The sequence below is a fragment of the Bubalus bubalis genome, chromosome 22 (assembly GCF_019923935.1).
Source record: "Bubalus bubalis isolate 160015118507 breed Murrah chromosome 22, NDDB_SH_1, whole genome shotgun sequence".
In the NCBI taxonomy this organism is placed as follows: domain Eukaryota; kingdom Metazoa; phylum Chordata; class Mammalia; order Artiodactyla; family Bovidae; genus Bubalus; species Bubalus bubalis.
The window spans coordinates 12,492,446-12,508,706 of NC_059178.1; the positions used below are offsets into that span (position 1 = coordinate 12,492,446).

General features: G+C 42.4%; 1 protein-coding gene across 2 annotated transcripts in view; it reads left to right on the forward strand.

The window, feature by feature from the left end:
• Nucleotides 1-16,261, forward strand: part of MYO5B (myosin VB) — a 331,025-nt gene that overhangs the window by 145,293 nt on the left and 169,471 nt on the right. For both annotated transcript variants that reach the window (XM_025273190.3, XM_025273191.3), the window contains exons 3-4: nucleotides 5,305-5,476; nucleotides 10,206-10,350. In XM_025273190.3, coding sequence (XP_025128975.3) covers nucleotides 5,305-5,476; nucleotides 10,206-10,350 — 317 coding nt within the window. The remainder of the gene's footprint in view (nucleotides 1-5,304; nucleotides 5,477-10,205; nucleotides 10,351-16,261) is intronic.

Genomic DNA, 16,261 nt, shown 5'->3' on the forward strand with positions numbered 1-16,261 from the left:
CTTGGAAGGAAAGTTATGACCAACCTAGACAGCATATTCAAAAGCAGAGACATTACTTTGCCAACAAAAGTCTGTCTAGTCAAGGCTATGGTTTTTCCTGTGGTCATGTATGGATGTGAGAGTTGGACTGTGAAGAAGGCTGAGCACCGAAGAATTGATGCTTTTGAACTGTGGTGTTGGAGAAGACTCTTGAGAGTCCCTTGGACTGCAAGGAGATCCAACCAGTGCATTCTGAAGGAGATCAGCCCTGGGATTTCTTTGGAAGGAATGATGCGAAAGCTGAAACTCCAGTACTTTGGCCACCTCATGCGAAGAGTTGACTCATTGGAAAAGACTCTGATGCTGGGAGGGATTGGGGGCCGGAGGAGAAGGGGATGACAGAGGATGAGATGGCTGGATGGCATCACTGACTCGATGGATGTGAGTTTGAGTGAACTCCGGGAGTTGGTGATGGACAGGGAGGCCTGGTGTGCTGCAATTCATGGGGTCGCAAAGAGTCGGACACGGCTGAGTAACTGAACTGAACTGAAAACCATGTTAGCTGTAAATGTTCAACACTAGCAGCAGTTTTAGAATCAAATACCTGTTAAAGAAAAAAGGTATTCTTGCGGCTCTCATTCCCTTCCTCCCTCTGGATGTACACCCCCTAGAAGTCTGTAGCTTTGAGTGCTAAGCTTGTAGCTTCTGCTGCTTTGCTGCCGCTCTGGGCATTTTCCCTCCTTATCCACTTTACTGTCACCAATGTGTTGAAAGTGTTAAATTGCTCAGTCATGTCCAGCTCTGTGATCCCATGGACTGTAGCCCACCAGACTCCTCTGTCCATGGAATTCTCCAGGCAAGAATACTGGAGTGGGCAGCCACTCCCTTCCCATTGGCTTATTTTTTGGGACCACATTTTCACAAAACTGCATGTGTTTTTCCCTCCGCACACTTGAGCAAGAGTCGTCTGAGAGGAGATTCATCAGAGAAAAGATGAAATGGCGGCATTTCTATCTTGGGGTTTAAAGACAGCAGGCTCAGGTCCCAGCTTTCTGATCTGACACGTGAGGGCCTGGCTGGGGGAGCTCTGTGGTCTGCACTTCCCCGTGTTGCTTACACAGGAGGTGGGGTGGAGAGCCATGAGGGAGAGAGCAGACAAGCTCCTGCTGGGGTGATGGACATCTCCATTGGGATGTCTTTCGAATGGCTCCTGTGCGGAGGTCTGGTTAGGCCCAGTGATACCACCTACTCTGCTGGAGATAAAGTGGGCGAGGGAGCACCTCTTGAGTTGAATGAAATAAAAATCGACTCTCTGCAGTCTCCATTTGCCCCTTGTTTCCCACCTTTTGGAAATCTTATGTGCATCTTCATGAGAGTTGTTTGCTTATCTCCTGTATGGAATAAATTTAATGAGAATAAAAGAGCTTTTCACAAAAAGGGAGCCTTGATTAGTGTTTTTGTTTTACTTGATGAAATGTTTAATTTATTGATTTTGGCTACACCGGGTCTTGGCTGCATCTTAGCTGTGGCACACAGGACCTTCATTGTAGTGTGAGGACTCTTATTTACAGCATGCACGCAGGGTCCCTGACTAGGGACCAAACCTGGGCCCACGGCATTGGGAGTGCAGTGTCTTACCCACTGGACCACCAGGGAAATCCCAGATTTATATTTTTAAAAACCCTGTATGACTCAGGAAAGTCAGCCTGGAGCTCTGTAACAACCTGGAGGGGTGGGATCCGGTGAGAGGTTCAAAAGGGAGGGGACATATGTATACATATGACTGATTCATGTTGATATCACTTCATGGCAAATAGATGGGGAACCAATGGAAACAGTGACAGACTCTATTTTCTTGGACTCCGCAATCATTGCAGATGGCAACTGCAGCCATGAAATTAAAAAATGCTCGCTCCTTCGAAGAAAAACTATGACAGACCTAGACAGCATATTAAGAAGAAAAGACATTACTTTGCCAACAAAGGTCTGTATAGTCAAAGCTATAGTTTTTCCAGTAGTTTTGTATGGATGTGAGAGTTGGACCATAAAGAAGGCCGAGTGCCAAAGAATTGATGCTTTTGAACTGTGGTGTTGGAGAAGACTCTTAAAAGTCCCTTGGACTGCAAGGAGATCAAACCAGTCAATCCTAAAAGAAATCAACCCTGAATATTCATTGGAAGGACTGATGCTGAAGCTGAAACTCCAATACTTTGGCCACCTGATGTGAAGAACTGACTCATTGGAAAAGACCCTGATGCTGGGAAAGATTGAAGGCAGGAGGAGAAGGGGACGACAGAGGATGAGATGGTTGGATGGCATCACCGACTCAATGGACATGAGTCTGAGCAAGCTCCCAGAGTTGGTGATGGACAGGGAGGCCTGGCGTGCTGCAGTCCATGGGGTCACAAAGAACCAGACACGATCGAGTGACTGAACTGAACTAAACTAGGTTGGTCATAGAGTGACTGAAACATGAACAACAAAAACACAATTCTGTAAAGCAATTATCTTTCAATTAAAAAATAAATTTAAAATAAAAAAAATCCAATAACAGGAAACTGTACAAAAGAAAATCTAACACAGATTACCATTGATATTTTGTGGGGATATTATTCCAGTTAGACTTCCGTTATTTACTCAGTCGTGTCCAACTCTTGCAGCCCCATGGACTGTAGCCTGCCAGACTCCTCTGTCCATGGGATTCCCCAGGCAAGAATACTGGAGTGGGTTGCCATTTCCTTCTCCAGATAGACTTTAATATATAGTTTAAAATCAGTGGAATCCTATTATAGATTTCATTCGATAACGTGCCTTTTCTTAGGTGCAGCAGAATGCTCTGGCAGCTCCCTGACTGTAAATACAGGTCCGTGTTGTGCTTTACTTTCATATTTATAGCTTTGGGAGTTGATATCTTTGATCATTTGTAAGATTGTTTCCTGGTAGCGAGGAAGAATATTTGTGGAAAACTCTGATAAAGTGTTGCCAGCTGCCCTCCAGAAAGGTTAAATCAGTCTGAACCCTTTTGCCCACACCCTTCCTGGTCGGGGTCCTGTCAATTTTTATACCTTTGCTTACTTGATGGATAATGGCTCTAAATAATCTTTTATTTGCCTCTTTCTCATTAATGGTGAAGCTGAATAGTTTTTCATATATTATCCATTAGTAATTCTTTGTGACTTGTATTCTGTGCACAATTTTCTGTTGGAGTTTTCTGTTGGTTTTGTTTTTAATTTCTGACAACTCTTTGATTGTTAAGAATGTTAGTTACTTAAATAATGCAGAATAACTGTCCCCTTCTCTCAGTTTTCCCTGCACATGGTGTGTTTTTTAAGCGCTTCCCAGGTGGTGCTAGTGGTAAAGAACCTGCCTGCCGGTGCGGGAGACACAGCAGACGTGGGTTTGGTCCCTGGTTGGGAAGACCCCCTGGAGGAGGGCATGGCAACCCACTCCAGTGTTCTTGCTGGGAGAACCCCATGGACAGAGGAGCCTGGCGGGCTACAGTGCATAAGGTTGCAAAGAGTGGGACATGACTGAAGCGACTTAGCCTAGCCTATGGTGTGTTTTATGATGGTTTTAAAGTTTTAGATTGTAGTCAAATTAATGAATAGTTTCCTTCATTGTTCTGGCTTTTGTATTATGCTTTAAAGGTACTTTCTTTCAAAGCTTTTGTGAAGATTTACCCACATTTTCTTATTGGTTTTATTTTTCTTTTTGATTTTAATTTTTTTTTCCCCATCTAACATTTATTTAATATGGGGAAGAATGGAACTTTGACTCAATTTTTTTTCCTAAATGGCTGCAAGTTTACCTCCTACTACCGAAAATCCCTTTTATCCATTTATTTGCTATTTTAATGTTATGAATAAATTTTACCCATATGTGCTTGTATTTATTTCTGGATCTGGTGTTATGTTTCAATTATCTGCTTCTTTTAACACCATTAGTAGTTTAATTTAAGCCAATATCATAGTAGCTTTAATAATATACCTTAGTATCTGATAGTACAAGTCTCAAAGTGGGGCAGGAGAGAGCACAGATATTCATATTCTTTTAGAAATTAATTGTTATCCCAGTAATTGAGGCTATATCTATAGACTTTCCTGAAAGACTTGTAAAGACTAGTGATTCTTAACATGTGATTCATAGACCACCTGTATCAGAATTACATGGGGATTTTTAACAATTGAAATTCCTGAACCCACTCAAGAGCTCCTGAAGATAAGCTGTGTTGAGGAAACTCTTTTTGCAAGGTCTCAGATGATTTTTAAGAACACCATAAGAAACTTAACACTCTGACAAAACATGGCAAGCAGCAGCCAAGTTCCTCCTGTTTAAATGTTAAAGAACACTTCCTTTTATTAATTATATCTTTGTATTGATTACATGTGTACATGTAATCAGTTAAACATCCTGTCCCTAAACGTATTTTGAATATTTATGTAGTCCAAGTGCAGTGTATAGGCTTCCCTCATAGCTCAATCGGTGAAGAATCCACCTTCAATGCAGGAGACCCCAGTTAGATCCCTGTGTCAGAAAGATCCCCTGGAGAAGGAAATGGCAACCCACTCCAGTGTTCTTGCCTGGAGAATCCCATGGACAGAGGAGCCTGGCGGGCTACAGTCCATGGGGTCGCAAAGAGTCAGACATGCCTGAGCGACTGAGCACACACAGTACTGTGTATGCTGAGTACAGGGGTGGCACCTTGCATTTGAGATTTGACCTTCAGATGTGTAATCACACATCCCTAATCACACACACATACACATGCACACCCATCAAAGTCTTATTATACTTTAGATCAAAGTATAGTTAGTGCCCTAAAATAGCTTGCAGTTAGGTTGGGAAAAAACATGTGAACAACTTGAATGAAATTCATGGAGAGCAGTTGGCTAGTTGCAAGATAATAAACAAAGAGAATGAGCTGGATGATGGGAGAAAGGGTAAGGAAGCACCAGCATTAAATGGGGCAGACCAAAGAAGCTTTCCTGCATAGGAGAAAGACCAGCACTCCTATTGCAATGGAATTAAAGCCTCAGTAAGTATTTTTGCATTGAGAAGCAGAACACTGTATTGAATCTACCTGTCCTTCCTGAATTTCTCGTGCCATTCACTTGATACACTGAGATTATGTTTTCTGCAAATTTTCTACCTGGACTGGTCTCTTATGGCAACACAGGAATTTTTGTTCAGCTTGCTTTCTTTAAAACATTTATCTTCATTTATGATCATAATGGGTAGTGGTCCTAGACGACAAGACCGGGCATTGAATCCAGGCTAAAAGATTCATGACTGTGCCTTTTGTGTCTGTCACTTGCCTTTCCTTAGATTCAGGAGTACCCCATCGATGTCCAAAACAACCAACTTCCCTTCCTGCGGAATCCAGATATCCTGGTGGGAGAAAATGACCTAACTGCCCTTAGCTATCTCCATGAACCTGCAGTTTTGCATAATTTAAAGGTCCGCTTCCTGGAGTCCAACCATATCTACACTTACTGTGGTAAGTAGGGGGTATCTATTGGCTGTGTGTGTTTGAATGTGGTTCCAATCTTTAGACTTTACATGTTAAACTCCAACGGTTAAGAATCCTACTTTCATTCTCCTTTATATTAATAAGTACCTCTCACTTGAAAGTTTGCGATCAGTGTACATGGCTTAGTTAGGCTGCTGTACATCTCTTTGGAAGGATTGGTGTTAAAGCTCAACCAGGGAAGAAGTGGGCCACGCCACGTGGCTTGATGGCTCAGGCGCAGCCCTGGAGTCAGTAGGAAGGCAGTAAATCCATCCCAGGGGCCTGGCTCAGGCCTCTGCTCCCTCTGCTGAGTGCGCTGCTGCAAGTGTATGGCAGGCTTGGATTTTTTTACCTTTTTATTTTTATATCAGTATAGATGATTAACAGTGTTGTGTTAGTTTCAGGTATGCAACAGAGTGATTCAGTTATACATATAAACTGTGAAAGTCACTCAGTCGTGTCTGACTTTTGTCACCCCATGAACTGTACAGTCCATGGAGTTCTTCAGGCCAGAATACTGGAGTGGGTTGCCGTTCCCTTCTCCAGGGGATCTTCCCAACCCAGGGATTGAACCCAGGTCTCCTGCATTACAGGAAGATTCTTTACCAGCTGAGCCACCAGGGAAGCCCCAGTTATATCAGTTATATGAATGTGAAGTCGCTCAGTCGTGTCCGACTTTTTGCAACCCTGTGGATTGTAACCACCAGGCTCCTCCATCCATGGGATTTTCAGGCAAGAATACTGGAGTGGGTTGCCATTTCCTTCTCCAGGGGATCTTCCTGACCCAGGGATGGAACCCACATCTCCCGCATTGCAGGCAGACACTTTACTGTCTGAGCCACCAGGGAAGCCCCAATTATAACAGTTATACATATACCTGTATCTATTCTTTTCAAATTCTTTTCCCATTTAGATTGTTATATGATATTGAACAGAGTTCCCTGTGCTATATATACAGTAGGTCCTTGTTGGTTATCCATTTTGATAATAGCGTGTGTGTATGTCAATCCCAAACTCCCTAACTACCTACACTAGCCTTACCCCCTGGTAACCTTAAGTTTGTTCTCTAAATCTGTTTCACAAACAAGTTCATTTATATACTTTTTTCCAGATTCTGTTCGTAAGCAATATCATATTTGTCTTTGACCTACTTCACTTGATATGACAATTTCTAGGTCCATCCATGTTGCCGCAAATATCATTATTTCATTCTTTTTAATGGCTGCATAATATTCCATCATAACACTAATATTCCATTGTTTAATGTACCATAGTTTATTCATTCACCTATTGTAGACCATGTTAGTTGCTTCTCAGTTTGGCAGTTATGAATATATCTGTTATAAACATCCATGTACAAGTTTTTGTGTGAATGTTTTCCTTTGGATAAATACCAATGAGTATGATTATTTGATTATATGATAAGATTATGTTTAGTTTCATAAGAAACTTCCAAAGTGGCTGTGTCCTTTTGCATTGCCACCAGTGATGAAATAAGTTTCCTTTGCTCCTTATCCTCGCCACATTTGGTGTTATCAGTGTTCTGGATTTTGGCTATGATAATAGGGGTGTGGTATTATCTCGCTGGTGTCTTGATTGGCATTTCCCCAATGACTTAGGTGTGGAGCATCTTCTTCCCCTGCTTGTTTCCCATCTCTGTATCTTCTTTGGTGAGGTGTTTGTTTAGGTCTTTTGCCTGTTTTTTAATCAGATGGTTCGTTTCCTTATTGTTTAAGAGTTCTTTGTATATTTAGAATTCCATGGACTGCATAATAGTCCATGGGGTCGCAGAGTAGGACAGGACTGAGTGACCTTCACTTTCACTTTTTTCACTGTATATTTTGGGTAGCAGTCCTTTATCAGATATGTCTGTAGTTTGTCTTCTCATTCTCTTGACTGCGCTTCTTCTCAAACAACCAAAGGGAGCACAATGGCAGAGCCCTCCCGTCTTGGCAGTGACCCTTTCCATTCCTGCCTTCTCTTCCCCAAAGGACTGGAAATGTTCACATTTTTTATATGTGTCCATGGTTCCCTTGAGATCCAGAATCCTCTTTATGTGAAAGAAAAGGGCATGCATTTGTCTTATCTTCAGCATTGAATTGTTGGGTTTTTTTTTTTTTTAACTCTTCTCACATTCTCAAATATCAGTTTACCTTGTCCTTCTATAAAACATCTGAAGGGTTAAAGGACTTGATAACTCTTCATTCAACATATATTTATTGAGTCCATCTTTGCATTGTGTCCTTTTGGGAACACAGGATGGAAAAAGTAGTAAAATGAAAGATAATACACGGTATAATACGATGTGAGATAATAAAAAAAAAAATAGCTGACACTCAGTGCTTACTATGCAAGATGCTGGTCTGAATTGCTCTCTATGAATCATTTTACCCTCAGGATAACCAGGGAAATGCAATTATCATCCCCATTTTGCAGTCCATGAAGCTAAGACACTCAGAAGTTAAGGAATTGGCAAAGTCACACACAATAATTGAGCCAAGATTTGACATTAAGATGTGTAATCATATTTCCCATTCACAAGTTGTTTGTATTTTAATTAAGACATCCCATATACAGATGAGAAATTTAACAGTCCCTTTTGAAGATTTTAGTTTTGAGATTTTTTTTAAGCCTAACACCTCTTGGCAGGGTTCAGAATTGTCTTTTTCTGATCCTATAGTACTTTGTACATGTCTATTTTATGAATTCAGTTTGTTGAGCGTTTGTGTGTCTGCATGTGTGTGTGTATGCCCATGTATATGTGCTTATTCCATGCTCCAGGGTGTTTGAAGAGAGGTCTGACCTCTCCTTCTTTTCTCCCCTAGAGCCTAGCAGAGTGCTTGATAAACACAGATACATCTTGATTTAGTTGAGTGATTGGTTAAGACTCACCCTATTCATCTCTTCTTTAGTTTTCATGTAAGTGAACAGGGACCTTTAAAACTCACGTCAGTATACTACCCAAGACAATCTACAGATTCAGTACAATCCCTATCAAATTACTAATGGCATTTTTCACAGAACTAGAACAAAAAATCTTAAAATTTGTATGAAGTCACAAAAGATCCAGAATAGCCAAGGCAATCTTAAGAAAGAAAAATGGAGCTGGAGGAATCAGTCTTTCTGATTTCAGACTATACTACAAAGCTGCAGTCATCAAAACAGTATGGAACTAGCACAAAAATAGAATTGTAGATCAATGGAATAGGATGGAAAGCCCAGAAATAAACTCATGCACCTATGGTCAATTAATCTATGACAAAGGAGACAAGACTACACAGTATTGGAAAAGCAGTCTCTTCAACAAGGAGTGCTAGAAAAACTGGACAGCTACATGTAAAAAAATAAAAATTAGATTATTCCTTAACACCACATACACAAAAATAAGCTTAAAATGGATTAAAGACCTAAATGTGAGACTAGACATAAAACTCTTAGAGGAAAACATAGGCAGGACACTCTCAGATGTAAATCGCAGCAATATCTTTTTCAATTCATCTCCCAGAATAATGGAAATAAAAACAAAAATAAATGGGGCCTACTTAAACTGAAAGGCTTTTGCATACCAAAGGAAACAGTAAAGAAAGCAAAAAGACAACCCACAGATTGGGAGAAAATATTTGCCAGTGATGTGACTGGCAAGGGATTAGTCTCTAAAATTTACAAACAGCTTTTGTTGCTTACCAGCATCAAAACAAACAACCCAATCAACAAATGATAAGACCTAAATAGACTTTTCTCTAAAGAAGACGTACAGATGGCCAAGAGGCACATGAAAAGATGTTCAACATCACTAATTATTAGTGAAATGCAAATCAAAACTGTAACGAGATACCACCTCACACCAGCCAGAATGGCTATCATGACAAAACCCCCAAAAGGTAAATGCTGGAAAGGGCGTGGAGAGAAGGACACTCTCCTACACTGTTGGTGGGAACGTAAATTGGTACAGCCACTATGGAGAATAGATGGAAGTTCTTTTTAAGGAACTAAAAACAGAGCTACCATATAACCCTGCAACCCCACTCCTGGGCTTATATCCAGAGAAAAATATGATCCAAAAGGATATATGCATCCCAGTGTCCATTGCAGCACTGTTTACAGTATTTACGACGTGGAAGCAACCTAGATGTCCATCAACAGAGGAATGAATAAAGAAGATGTGCTAAGTATATACAATGAAATATTACTCATCCATTTAAAAGAATGAAGTAATGCCATTTGCAGCAACATGAATGGACCTAGAGATTGTCATACAGAGTGAAGAAAGTCAGAGAAGGAGAAGTATCATATGATATCCCTTATATGTGGAATCTGAAAAGAAATGATACAAATGAACTTACAAACCAGAAAGGACTCACAGACTTAGAGGATGAACTTATGGTTGTCAGGATGAAGGATGCAGGGAAGGGATATTTAGGGAATTTGGGATCAACATGTACACACTGCTATATCTTAAATGGATAACCAACAAGGACCTACTGTACAGCACATGGAACTTTGCTCAATGTTATGTTGCAGTCTGGTTGGGAGGGGAAGTTGGGGGAGAATGAACACACATATATGTATGTATGGCTGAGTCCCTTTGCTGTTCACATGAAACTATCACAACGTTGTTTTTCAGCTATACTCCAATACAAAATAAAAAGTTTTAAAACAAAGCTCGTGTCAGGAGGCCATCATGCTATCAGAATCTGATCACACTGTCTATTCACAGGTATTGTGCTTGTTGCCATTAATCCTTATGATCAGTTGCCAATCTACGGTCAAGATGTCATCTATGCCTACAGTGGCCAGAACATGGGGGATATGGACCCCCACATCTTTGCTGTGGCAGAGGAAGCCTACAAGCAGATGGCCAGGTAAGAGTAACCTTAGTCAGGAAGTCCTCCTGGGTCGTCAGAGGGTGGAAAGGGGAGTGTCCACCTTCCTGGGCTGCTTTTTCTCAGTGGTGATTCTGGGTTTGAAGTGTTTTGGAAACTAGATCAACCTCAGGTTCTTTTCTTAACCACATTTCCTCAAGTCTTCATCTTATTCTTGTGAACCTGAGCCTAGGCTTGGAGAGCAGTGGCTCCTTAGACTCTGATGAGCAGTGCAGTTAATGCCTTGTGTCTCGTCTCTCCGTGACTTTCTTTTGGCCGTCTCGCCTCTTCTCCAGGTGTGATGAATCCATTTTATACCATCACATTCATTTTACAGATCTCACTGAAGGCTCCGTTTTGAAAGAACCAAGACTCTGACAGCTTCTTAAAGTGCCAGGCATTTGGGGCAGAAATAGAAGCTTCAAATCAGCAGTCCTGCGTAGTGGTTTCAGATTTTTAGCCTGGAAGTGGTGTTCTGTTTAGGCACTTAAGTGGATCTCTTTTTGCTCTTCTTTTTCTACCTCAGAGAGATAGGCACAGGTCTGTTTCATCAGAAAGTAGGCTAGGTGAGTGTATGAGTTAGGGTTCGAGTGTGTGTGTGTGTAAAGAGAGGGGTTTTTATTTTAAGAAATCGGCTCGTGCAGCTGTTGGGGGTTGGCATGTCCAAAATCTGCAGGATTAGGCTGGCAGGTTGGAGATCCAGGGAAAAGATGATACAAGATTTTGAGTCTGAAGGCAATCTACTGGCAGAATTCTCTTTGGTGGGGATGTCAGAGTTTTTTCTCTTATGACCTTCTACTGATTGGATGAGGCCTACCCACATCATGAAGAGTGATCTGCTTTTCTCAATGTCTACTGATGTAAATGTTAATTTCATCTCAAAAGAAAAAACAAAAACAGAACACCTTTATAGCAATATCCAGACTAGTGTTTGGCCAAATGTCTGGAAACTGTGGCCTAGCCAAGCTGACACATAAAATTTACCACCACGCTGTTGTTCTTGAACTGTCAAGGTATAGTATAGGGAAAGCTAGTTTTACCAAAGTTTTGGTGGAAATGCATTTTCCAGTTAACAGTAAAATGCTGGATCCTTTCAGCTCAGTTTTTCTTGTCCCCTCTAGAGAACATCTTACAGAGCTAGCAGGAAAAGCAGGAGTGTTTTGTGGGGAGCAGGGCTGCGTAGAGAGGAGCAAGCGAGAATCCCATTTAAGATGGTCTGTGCTGCTGTGGATGTCAGAGTACAATTTTCAGCCCAGTGAAAGTTTCCATGAGGAAAAACTGTTCTGTAAGCTTCCTTACTAGTTTATCATGTTTTGTTGCTGGCTGTGGAGATCGGTATGTAAAAGATCTGCTTCCTCATAGAAACGCAATGACCGTATTCAATATAAGCAGTGATCAGAGAACAGAACAATATAATAAGTAAAATGATCTACAGCTGTTTCATTTCTCCAAAATGTGAGAGATTGTGGAGCTAAAATGGTCGTGACCTTTGACCTCTCTAATGTCATAAAAAGACCACATACTATGTTCTGGGTGTGACCAGGAGTCACTTAGCTTGGTAAGCCGTCGAGGCACACACTGCAGACTGAAGTGTGCTCAGGGTCGTATCACGTGGCGGGGAAGAGTGAGGGGTGGTGTGACGCAGCACGTGGCCCTACTCATGTGTGCACAGTGGAGGGACCTGGGGTCTGGACAGGCTTTGGTGTCTTGGGAGAAGCACTTACGCTGAGTCCTCATTTGCTTCATGTGAAGAAGATGATCCTTACCGCGTTACAGATGGTTTCCTGTGGTTCTAGAATGGAAGGCGACCGTGGCCTGGTTCTGACAGCTCCTTCCATGCCACAGGTTCCGCCAGCTCCCTGAGACTGTCCTCTCGTGCATGTCCTTGATATTAGTTTTTATCCCATTTTGCTCTCCTAGCCAGTTACACTTAGATGTATCAGAAGTTGGTTTTTCTTTTTTAATTTTTTAATTGGAGGAGAATTACAATGTCATGTTGGTTTCTGCCATACAGCTCTTCTTTATGAGACTTCTTGAGGCTCCCCTACAGCTTTGAGAACCCTCTTGCCTCCAGCTTGTAGACTCTCTTGACTGAATGCCTCCACTCTTCCTTTCCGAACCTGAAGCTGTGCACATGGTTATGCTCCTCTCAGGTTATTTCACTTGTTTGGGTCCTTGTTCATGCCCATTAGGGAAGGGACAGGGGGTGGGTATCCAGGGTGGTGGTGATACGATCTTGCTGAGGGGAGTGCATTTGATGATTAAGGGGTTTGGATGTTAAAGTTGGACAAAAAATTGCTTCGTTAAGGGTTTTCTTTAAGGTCTTAAGGTTTATAATCGTTTTACCCACCGAGTCCCAGGGTGTAGAAAATAATGCTGCTGAAATTCTTGTGCAATTTTTGCTCATGAACGTGCATAAGAAGTATAAGGCCAGCACACGTGGCTCGGGGGAGAGAGCTATTTTTGAATAAGTTCCGTTGTCAGCAGCTCAGGGTTTCTGCTATTGATTCGAGGGGCATTTTAGAAGCCCCAGCAGGATCTTTGCAGGGAAGGAGGGAGACTCACTCGTCTGATGCAGGGACGGTTTTTGCTGTATTTCCGTTGTGGGCCTTCACTGTCAACTTTGAATACTAAACACACTCATTTTCCAATTCGTCTGCCAACTGCGTGGTGTGCTTCCTGACTCATCAGTAAGTTGCTGAAGAGGTTGTTATGTGGATCAAGTCGCTGTGGTCTAACACAGTGTGCTTGGAATCTGAGCCTCCACAACAGCTGGGTGACTAAGGGTACAAGCAGCTAACGTAACGACTCCCAGCCCGCGGTGACGTGACTCAGTTGGCCTTGGACTCAGCAGTTCTTTCTCCTGATTCACTGTGGACTGGACTTTCTTTCTTGATGTGGTTCACTCTGGGTCTCTCCAACTTGCGATGCTTTGAGCGTTATGAGGGAAGTCTGTCAAAGCTCGAAGGGATAAATCTAGACCTTCATCCCCATCCCAAGAGTTTCTGCAGAGTCTTGTGCTGGAAAGGATGAGGAGACACAATAATAAGATGATTGGTTCAGCATCCCTGTCCTTGTTGACCTCAGACTAGGCTTGGGAGTACATGGAGACTCCCAGTGAATAAAAAGGCTGAAGTAACATGAAACATCAAACTAGTGAATTCTGCCTTCTATGTAAGAACCTATAGTTCCCCATGAGAAATGGACTGCCCACTGCTTTATTTCTGCTCCTCCCTTGTTCATGATCCAAAATGCCCTTTCTCTCACTTTTACCTCCCCTGATTCTAGCCTCAGCTCCTGGGTTAAATCATATCAGCAAACATATGTAAAGTATCAGTGATTTGACAGGCTCTTTCCTAAGTGGAAACTAAGAAATGTGAGACCTCTCCCCACTTCTTAAGGTGCCCACTGTCTTTTTGGAGAGAGAGGACACAGTAGACCAAAAAGCCTGTAACTGCAGGAAGTGTAAACCGAAGTCACGCTCAGGGTCGTTTGAATTGAGTTTGGGGATGATTGTCACGTCTGGTCCAAGACACTGTAGCATTGAAGCTGGATCTTGATGAATCGGTCGGGTATGTAGGGTGAGATGCAGACCTCTAGGTGGGTGGAAGAGAGTGATCATTCCCCCAACAGTGCGGCATCAAAAAGCAGAAAACCATAAAACTAGAGCCCATGGTCACAAAGCCACAGCCACATGTGCTTCACACCCCTTAGGATGTTGATAGTCGAAGACGTCACGGGTGTTGGCAAGGATGTGGAGACGTTAGAATCCTGATACACTGCTAATGGGAATGTAAGATGGTGCAGCTGCTTTGCAAAATAGTCTGGCAGTTCTTCAAAAGTTTGACAGTGACAGTTATTATCACATGACTCAGCCATTCTGTTCTTAGATATGAAAACACATTCCAAGAGAAATGAAAACATATTCACACAGGAACTTACCCACAGACATTCACATTTAATAGAATGTTCCCATAGAATTGTTCACAGTAGCCAAAAGGTAGAAGAAGAAAACCTAAAAGTCCATCAACCAACCAATCGGTAAATAAAATATGGTTATATACATACAGTGGGATATGGTACACAGAAAGGAACAAGATATGGTACTCGGTACCACAGGGGTGAGCCTTGAAAACATGCTCAGTGAGAGAAGCCAGACATGAAAGAACACCGAGTGTGTGAGTCCACTTACATGAAGTGTCCACAATGGACAAATATATACAGAGAGGTAGATTAGTGTTTGCCCAGAGCTGGAGTTTTGAGGGGGAATGGGAAGTGATTGCTGATCAGCATTTTTTTTGGTTTTGTTTTTAGTGGTGGTGGGGGCTGGTGATGAAAATTTTCTATAATTGATTGCGCGGATGGATGCACAGCTCTGCAAATGCACTGGAACCCATTGAATTGTATACTTTAAATGGGTGAATGTGTGTTCTGTGAATTATATCTCAAAAAAGCTATTATTCACAAAAGGCATGGTCAGGGGACAGTGCCCAGGAAAGCTTAACCTATGTGATAAGTGCGTCTGGGGTTGGTGTGGACTATACAGTTAGAGACAGGGTGACCGGACTGGGGAGGAGCCAGAAAGCTGGGGTGAACTTTGGCAGAAAAGTGTGTTCTGTTAATAGAGGGTACAGAGATGGTCAGTTGAGTTTAGGAAACCCTGGATTAATCAAGTGAAACATCTGCCTTCAAGGCAGGGGCTTTCAGAGCAGCTATGTTGATATGCTTTCTGAGTCTCCAAGATGGAGATGCTTTATGCTGGGTTTGCAAATCATATTTAGACACAAAACTGTTTTCAAAGATTATCTCAAGGACTCTTTGGGAAATGCTGGCTTCAAGCAATGGAGACATTCTAGAGCTTGTTAGATAAAGAGATAATATGACACCAGGGATATTCAAAGAGCGATGTTTCTCTTATGGGCCCTATTTCAAAATCTCTTCCTTTTCTCCCTGTTCTGATACCATTTCCAAGGATGAGAAGACCTTCTTGTGAGGAGCTTAGATTCTTGCAGAAATGCCTTGCCTATTTAATGACCTCTGTGTAATGAACGGCAGTAGATAGTGAAGCTGGAATTCAGAGCCAGTCTCTGTTCCCCGAAGCCCTTTGTACCAGTGGAGAAGCTGTACTCCCTCCATCAGCGGGGCCTGCGACTGGCCCCGGGTAGTCTTCCCAGAGCAGAGCAGGCTGTGGTCCTCGGGGCCATGAGGGCTGAGGGATTGACCTTTTCCCTCGAGGTTTCACGAGAGTCTAAATTCCAGGGTGAGATTCGAGTCTCGGTGCATTTTCTAGCTCTGCTAGTGGCGCCGGGCCCTCTTACTCTGCTGCCCAGGCCTGATCCTTTTTTTGAGGTTTTGTGTTCTTTTCTGAAAGAAAGTAGGGACAGTGCGAAGCAAATTCATTTGCACATAGAGCTCACACAGGTCCATCTGGTTCTTCTATGCTGCAGGCTGTGACTCGTAGTGGAAGATGGAATGGGATGCTCCTGGGGTCCTGGGAGGGGACATCCCACTCAGTACACCTGGGGCAGCCAATGGACAACCCCCCACCCCACCATGGGAGCGCTCCCAGAGAAGTCCCGAGTGTGGAAATGTGCTGCAGAAGGGAGAGGACACTGCACATTTTCCATCTTCTGAGGTCCAAAAAAAAAAAACCCAATAAAACTGATGGCTTTATCTTCCTGATCATTAAGGTAGAATGCTCTGGGACACCCGAGAACGGACTCAGGACACTTCAGGATCTCTTTTAGGCTGCAGACTTTGTGGAATTTTTAATAATAATAATTTCTAAAAGGAACTGCACATAGGTGACCTAAATTCACACTTTGCTTTGAGATCCAGTTTGAAGTAGGATGATGTCAGTTTCTTCCTTCCTTTTTGATATAAGGGGGTTTATTATTCTGGGCTGTATAGT